Source organism: Pogona vitticeps, chromosome 2 (assembly GCF_051106095.1).
Source record: "Pogona vitticeps strain Pit_001003342236 chromosome 2, PviZW2.1, whole genome shotgun sequence".
NCBI lineage: Eukaryota > Metazoa > Chordata > Lepidosauria > Squamata > Agamidae > Pogona > Pogona vitticeps.
The window spans coordinates 18,822,808-18,831,076 of NC_135784.1; the positions used below are offsets into that span (position 1 = coordinate 18,822,808).

Below are 8,269 nucleotides of genomic sequence, written 5' to 3' on the forward strand. Positions count from 1 at the left end.
TGTAAATTTAATAATATTTTTAATATTTATTTCAAATATTTGAATAATTTACTGGCGTTTTGCTTTTAATGTGTTTTTAATGATGTAAGCTGCCTTGGGTCCTTTTCTAAAGGGGGAAAATATTTAAAATAAAATAAATTCTTATTTCTAAAGATATAATTTTGTACTATAACCAGGGGTTGATGGCTTCTAGAATCTCCTGCACCCTGCCTATCTCCAACATATGGGTCTTTAAAAAGCATTTCATTGAAAAGGTCCCCTCCGGTCCTTTAGTGGTATGCTCTACCTTCCCCACACACACACACCTAGCAGAGACAGATAAAGTACCTGGAGTCCTGCAGGAAGTTCAGACCAACAGATCTCACTTCAGAGCGAAAACACACAAATATGCAGTGGTGCCTTGACTTACGAACTTAATTGGTTCCCGAAGATGGTCGTAACTCAAAATGGTTGTAAGTTGAAGCACCATTTCCCATTGGAATGCGCTGAAATGTAATTAATCCGTTCTGGCCAAAGAAAAAAGTTTTTAAAAAAACCACAACACTTGAAGACCCATTGAAAACACAATTAATCCCTACAAGCCGAAGGGGGAAAAAGAAAAGAAAAGCAATCAAGCGTGCAATACCCATTCGAAATACAAAGAAAACAAAGGAAAAAGCAAAGGGAGCACATCGAAAGTGCAAAGAAAGCAAAGGGAACACATTGGAAATGCAAAGAAAGGAAAGGGGGCACATCGGAAATGCAAAGAAAACAAACCAAGCACATCAGAAAGGCAAAGAGAAAAAAAAGCAAAAAGCAAGGGAAGCATACAAGTCCCATTAGAAATGGGGGGAGCAAACAAACAAACAGACCCATCGGAAATGGGGGGAAACCCTCAAAAAAACCCCGCAAGACACATTACAACACAGAAACATAATCCCCCCAGCCCAAAACCACACTGCAAAAACACCCACAACAGTTTTTAAACAGCAGAAATCAGCACCTTACCTTACCAGGCAGTTCCAAGCCTCCTCCAATTACACTGCTGGGGCGAAAGAGCAACAAAGAAGCAGACCTCTTCGCTGCCAACAGTTAGCAATATGAATTTCCCGCCTTCCCCCCACCCTTTTTTTTTGTGTTCAAAATTTTATGGCTGGAGCAAAATTTTATAGCTGGAGCTGGTCGTTAACTCGAAATGGTCATATGATGGGACGTTCGTAAGTCGAGGCACCACTGTACAGAGCATCAAAGTATTTGGAATATTGACAATCCTTACCCACAGAGGTGGAAACTCCCTCGCCAGCCTCATAGTCAACCCGATCCTGCTCACAGTCTAAGGAAGCCTGTTCTGCCTCAGAGAAATGTAACCCTTCCACTGGGACCTGAAATGGAAACCAAGACTTTATGCGACACAGGGAGAGACAGAAAATTAAAAGCACTAAAGAAACCATACATTCTTCATATGAATATATATAATGAATATAGAACTGTTTCTAGCTGCCTGGATAGCTCCGTGGTTTAGGGAACTGCCTGTGGAGCCAGAGGTTGGAAGTTCAATTCCCCACTGGGCCTCCTGGGAGAAGAGCCAGCCTGTGTAGCCTTGGGCCAGCTGCACAGTCCCAGAAATTCCCCCAGTTGAAGAGAATGGGAAACCACTGCTCAGTATTCTCTATCTAGAAAATCCTGGAAAAGATTGTCATTGATGACACCCAATTATTATTGTTGTTGTTGTTGTTACTGTTACTGTTAGAGTAGTTGAGGAGGCTGGGTTTGTTTAAGTAGCAGAAGAGAAGACTTAGAGGTGATATGGTTTGGGAGTAGCTCTGTAGCGGACAAAAAAGCTCTACAGAGAACCATTAAAATTGCCCAGAATATCATCGGGCTCCAGCCACCAACCCTGGATGACATCTTCACATCCCGCTGTCTGAGGAAGTCACACAGCATCCTGAGAGACTCTTCCCATCCTGCTTATAACTTTTTTGAACTGTTACCGTCCAGCAGAAGATATAGAACAATTAAGACTCGGACCACACGTTTTCTAAATAGTTTTTATCCTAGAGCTATAATTGCAATTAATAATGAGCTTAAAGACCACCAGTAGTGAATAATTAGTTGGACTGTGTTACTTGGCCTGAGGTGTAGATGTTTGTATTTTTAGTGGGGGATTTCTAGTGGGTGGGGAGTGTTTGGGGAATGTTATGTGTGTGCATGTGTCTGGTCTCTGGGTGTCTGTGAATTTCGTTGTATGATATACTGTGTATATACTTACAATGACAATAAATTATATTATTATTATTATTATTATTATATGAGAGTTATGGACAAGTGAATTACGTTCTGAGAGTATTTATTCCCTTACGTGCTGCTCCAGTCTCTCCGACTTGCAAGGCCTCCCCAGGAAGTCCTCGGCCAGGGCCACCGCCTGGGCGCCAGTCTCGGGCCCGTGTCCCCTGACCCAGGTCTGGACCTCCGGCGGAAGGACAGCCAGGAACTGCTCCAGGACCAGCTCTTCCAGGATCTGCTCCTTCGTGTGCTTCTCCACCTTCAACCACCCGCGGCAAAGCTCCCGCAGCCGGCCGTGAACCGCTCGCGGCCCTTCGGCCTCCCGGTAGCCGAAGCTCCGGAAGTGCTGCCGGGTCTTCTCTCTCCGCAGAGCCTCTCTGCGCAGGAGGGCCGCCTTCACCTTGCCGTAGTCCTCTCGGTCCCTGGCCTCCAGCTGGACGAAGGCCTGGCCCGCTTCTCCTCGGAGGGCTGGCCGGAGTCGGGCCGCCCACTCCTCCTTGGGCCACAAGCAGGCCTCGGCCACTTGCTCGAAGGAGGCCAGGAAGGCCTGGGCATCGCCCCACGGGGCCGACGCGTCCGGCAGCCCTGGCCTCTCCCACTCGGACGAAGAGGGAGACTCCACAGTCTTCAGGAAGCCCTGCCACTGGTCTTCCCACTGCCGGAGCAGCCTCTCCCCCGGCTCCGACTTGACCTGCTGCTCCGGCCATCTGGAGAGGCATTCCCTGATATTTCCAGCATAGCTGCCATGAGGGACATGTTCTTCTCCAGGTTCCTCGCCATACATAGTTCCAGGTTGATATCGCTCATCCATTTTTATCCTATTTTGTTCGAATGCAGTCTGAAACTTGAAACCCAACACTGGCTGCATTTCCTGTTCAGTAGCCATTTTTTCCCATGGGTCAAAGTCCACCTTTCAAGGCCAGGGAAAAGTCCTGCTTTTGATTTTCTACCAAGGACCCACTGTCGGATGTCTTGCAGCAGTGTTCCAGTTCACTAAGATCTCTAGAAGAACAGATGGATGGGGGGAAGAGAGCAATAGAAAAAATGAGAAGTGGGATGAAACAAAGCAGGGAGCATCAAACACAATCAAGTGTGTTGCTTATATTCCACCCCATTGCACTTAAAACGCTCTCTGGGTGGTTTACAATTTAATGGTGCAGGCTACACCTTGCACACACACACTGGGTACTCAATTTACCTTCTAAATTGCTTTAAATTAACAGAAGATCCAGCACAAAGGCAACAGATGTTCTAGTGAGAATTGCCATGTCATAACAGCTACAGAAAGTAACTACAGTGGTGCCTCGCTTAGCGATGTTAATCCGTGCAGAAAAAAATCGCTGCTAAGCAATAACATCACTAAGCGAAAATAAAAAGCCCATAGAAACGCATTAAAATGCGATTAACGCGTTCTTATGGGCTGAAAACTAGCCTTTAAGCAAAGATCCTCCATAGGGGTGGCCATTTTCGGTGCCTCTAAAGCGAGGAAACTCAGCGGGCGGCCATTTTGTTTACCTGGCGGCCATTTTGAAACTGCCGATCAGCTGTGCGAAAATGGGGGCTTTGCAATGTTCGCTTCCCTGTGATCATCGCAAAGCGAAATTTCACCATAGGGACCATCGCAAAGTGATCGCTTTTGCGATCGCAAAAACATTGTCGCAAAGCGATTTATTCGCTATGCAGAGTGATCGCTATGTGAGGCACCACTGTATAAATCAAGAAGCTCTGGTTTCGAATCTCACCTCTCTGGTGATTTTGCTAAGTAGTGTTAGCAAGCCCCTCGCTCCCAGCCTCTGTTCACTCCCTCTGCAGTGGGTTGGGGAACAATCACAATATAAGTACACATGACCATTCTTGAAAACTTTAAATTGTTACAGAAATATTGTCTATAATCCTCTTGGTATGCAAGTCAGGTTTGCTTAGCTTGCTGTAGCTAATTGAGAGGATGCCGAGGCAAATCTAAATTCCAGGCATGCAAATCCCATGCTTCCTGTCACCTCATCAATTAGTTGCAATTACCCATGGAAAGACACACAAATGTTTAAGGGACACCATTTAAGGTGGGGAATAAAATAATTAGAATAAAATAATTAAGTACTGTATTATTATATTTTATTCCCCACATTTTTCCAGCAGGGGGACTCAATGCGATTTAAAAATAATTTAAAAAACAAGTACAAAACAATAAAAATACAATAAATTACAGTATTGATATTTTATGAATAAGGTTGACAAACCAGCCTCCTAGATTCTTCAATCAATACATATTTATCCTTTTCCTATTTGTTTTGCCGTGGAGGATCAGGATGTAACAATCTGTACATTTTATAATTTCTCATAACTGGTACTACAGTAGTAGCAAACAGATTTAGACCATTATGGCTCCTCATGGATGCACATCTCAGAACTGAGTTGCCTATACTGTATACCATTTCTCCTACCTGTTACTATGTCTTTACTAAGTGTATGATGGCACAGATGGATTAAATATTTGGATTGAAATAAAAACCAAGATAGAGGTACGTATTTTATTTGTTAATATCTGTCACTTTAACCTGATGTAAACGAAATGTTAAATTCAAAGGTCACAGAAGAATAAAAACCAGGTAGCATGGGCCTTCAAAATAACTTATTTGGCTGATCTTGGACGCCACCCCTAACTTGTAGACAAATTAGCTGGTTCCTGAAGAGGCGTGAGATGGCCTGAGAATGAAGAATCATCACTACCACAGTCCTAAACGCAGCCCACTTGAAGAATAGGAGATTGCACTCGCCTTGATAAAATAGATGGTGGGGCAGTTCAAGGATTAAGGCATACTGAGGAAGAAAGGGGTAAAGAGGTCACGTTGAGGCTATAACACTATACAGCTTTATAAGCCTCCATGAAGAGCTGGATAGCTCAGTGGGTTTAGGTCTTTGGCTGTGGAGAGGTTGCATGTTCAATTCCCCACCGTGTGCCTCCTTGAAAGGGGTTGGACTCCATAGGGTCCCTCCCTCCGCTCTGCAGTTCTAGGATGATGATGATGATGATGATGATTATCTAAGATAATAGGGTTTACTTCGGCTCTTTCTGCCTTTCAAGGCAAGCCTTTCCTTTGCACCCTTTAGCGGCTGAGGCGTCTTCTCTCCGGCTCCTTTCCAGGCTGGCAACGGAGCCAAAGGCTGGTCAAGCCACCGGGACAGACAGAGGCACTTGTCCCACCCCGGTCAGTTGGCAACCAGGAAAGAAAAACCCGCCCAGCCTGCACAGGGGGCTGTTTCTGCTGCACCCGCCATCGCCCGTGCAAGTCCACGGATGGCACAGGTAGGTTTGCTCTTGAAAAGGTGGATCGGGTCCCCCGAGGAGCCAAAACGAGGGCTTGGAAGAAGGAACAGAAGCAGCCCTTTGGGGAAGGGGGAGAACTCGGGACCCCCCAAGCCCATCGCTCGCCCCCCCCCCGATTGCTTTTCCTCTCCCCCCCCCCCCACCTCGCCCTTCCCTGCAAGAAGCCCTCCTTAAAGGGCAGGCAGGGCAACCCTCGCCTCTCACCCGCTCCGGGGAATTCCCAACTGGAAAGCAAGGCTGGCGAAGAATCCCCGACCGGAAGCGGAACCGTTACTCTTTCTCCCCTCCCCCTAGGGGAACCCCTTCCAAGCCGGGCCTCTCTAGGAATCGCAACTCTGTGGGTGTAACTATTCCCGCAGCCCAGCCCAATCAGGGAACCCCTGCCTAATCGAGGCAACACCAGGAGTGGAAGGAAGTTTCTACCCCACCTCTTGTTTTTCCTCCTGACTATAGGCATAAGCTCAGGAGTTCACGTGCCTTTGCAGCAGTTTCTTTTGTTGTCGTTTAGTCAAGTCGTGTCCGACTCTTCGTGACGCCCCATGGACCAGAGCATGCCAGGCCGTCCTGTCTTCCACTGCCCTCCGGAGTTGGGTCAAAGTCACGTTGGTAGCTTCGATGAAGACACTCTCCAGCCACCTCATCCACTGTCGTCCCCTTCTCCTCCTGCCTTCCCAACATCAGGGTCTTTTCCAGGGAGTCTTCTCATGAGATGGTCAAAGCATTGGAGCCTCAGTTTCAGGATCTGTCCCTCCAGTGAGCACTCAGGGTTGATTTCCTTTAGAATTGATAGGTTTGTTCTCCTTGCAGTCCAGGGGACTCTCAAGAGTCTCCTCCAGCACCACAATTCAAAGGCATCAATTCTTTGGTGGTCAGCTTTCTTTATGGTCCAGCTCTCACTTCCGTACATCATGACAGGAAAAACCATAGCTTTGACTATGCGGACTTTTGTCGGCAAGGTGATGTCTCTGCTTTTTAAGATGCTGTCAAGGTTTGTCATCGCTTTCCTCCCCAGAAGCAGGAGTCTTTTAATTTCAGGGCTGCTGTCTCCATCTGCAGTGATCCTGGAGCCCAAGAAAGTAAAATCTCTCACTGCTTCCATATCTTCCCCTTCTATTTGCCAGGAGGTGATCGGACCAGTGGCTATGATCATAGTTGTTTTTTATGTTTAGCATCAGAACATTTTTTGCACTCTTCTCTTTCACCCTCATCACAAGGTTCTTTAATTCCTCCTCCCTTTCTGCCATCAGAGTGGTATCGTCTGCATATCTCAGGTTGTTATTATTTCCAGCAATCTTAATTCCATGTTGGGATTCATCCAGTCCTGTCTTTCACATTACAGTATGTACTCTGCATATAAATTAAATAAACAGGGAGAGAATATACAGCCTTGTTGTACTCCTTTCCAAATTTAGAACCAATCAGTTGTTCCATGTCCAGTTCTAACTGTTGCTTCCTGTTCCTGCAGCAGTTTCTAGTTAAAATTGTTATTATCATCTGCAAGGGGATCATTAAGTCCAACCCATGTCCAGGAGGTACAGGTGGGGAATCGAACTTGCCAACTCTGTCTCCAAAGACAGAGAGCTAAACCACTGAGCTATCCAGCAGTTCCATTGTAGGAGCATCGCCTGCAACAATGGGTTCTGTTATATTGGTGCATTTTATCCCATTATTGATTTTGCATTATTTATTTATTTATTTATTTATTTATTTATTTATTTATTTAATATCCCGCCTATCTAATCAATTAAGATTACTCTAGGCGGCTGACCACTCTAGGCGGCCAGTAAGTGCCAGTTAATGAGAAAAAGGGTGGGTCTACTCTGGTGAATGTGAAGCTACTCTGCTCTGTGAACTAGGGACGTGGTGGCGCAGTGGCCTAAACTGCAGAAGCTTGTGCTGCAGGGTCAGAAGACCAAGCAGTCGTAAGATCGAATCCACGCGACGGAGTGAGCTCCCGTCGCTTGTCCCAGCTCCTGCCAACCTAGCGGTTCGAAAGCATGCAAATGCGAGTAGATTAATAGGGACCACCTCGGTGGGAAGGTAACAGCATTCCGTGTCTAAGTCGCACTGGCCATGTGACCATGGAAGATTGTCTTCGGACAAACGCTGGCTCTATGGCTTGGAAACGGGGATGAGCACCTAGAGTCGAACACGACTGGACAAAAATTGTCAAGGGGAACCTTTACCTTTACAGTGGGGTCTTGACTTGAGAACTTAATCCGTATTGGAAGGCGGTTCTCAAGTCAAAAAGTTTGCAGGTCAAATCTGCATTTCCCATAGGAATGCATTGAAAACCATTTGATCCGTATCTGCTCTTTTCTGTCCATAGAAACTAATGGGAAGCTGCTATTCCGCCTTTGACCACTAGAGGGGGGATATTTTGTTTCTTTTTTTCTTAGGTCAAGAAAGGTTCAGGGAAGGCAGGGAAAATACAGTCCAGGCAGTACCAGGCAGTCTGAAGACTGTCTCCCAATCCACTCTCTAAACGCTGGGAGGAGTGAGGAAGCAGACAGGCACCCTTTTCACTGGCCAACAGTTAACTGAAAGTTCAAATTTTGCACTTTCCCTGCCTCCCACGTGGTTTTTTTTTCAGTTCGTAACTCAAATCTAAGTACGTAAGTCAAGTCAATATTTTCCTATGAGAGTGGTTCGTAAGTCAAAATGTTCGTAACTCGGGCCGTT

The 8,269-nt window shown here is 46.1% G+C and overlaps 1 protein-coding gene across 2 annotated transcripts in view; it reads right to left on the minus strand.

Moving 5' to 3' along the window:
• Positions 1 to 7,296, minus strand: part of LOC110091515 (uncharacterized) — a 20,136-nt gene extending 12,840 nt beyond the window's left edge. For both annotated transcript variants that reach the window (XM_078388129.1, XM_078388128.1), the window contains exons 1-3: positions 5,792 to 7,296; positions 2,339 to 3,264; positions 1,256 to 1,361 (exon numbers count right to left, since the gene is read on the minus strand). In XM_078388129.1, coding sequence (XP_078244255.1) covers positions 1,256 to 1,361; positions 2,339 to 3,148 — 916 coding nt within the window. In that variant the 5' untranslated portion in view covers positions 3,149 to 3,264; positions 5,792 to 7,296. The remainder of the gene's footprint in view (positions 1 to 1,255; positions 1,362 to 2,338; positions 3,265 to 5,791) is intronic.
• Between the last annotated feature and the right edge of the window lie 973 nt (positions 7,297 to 8,269).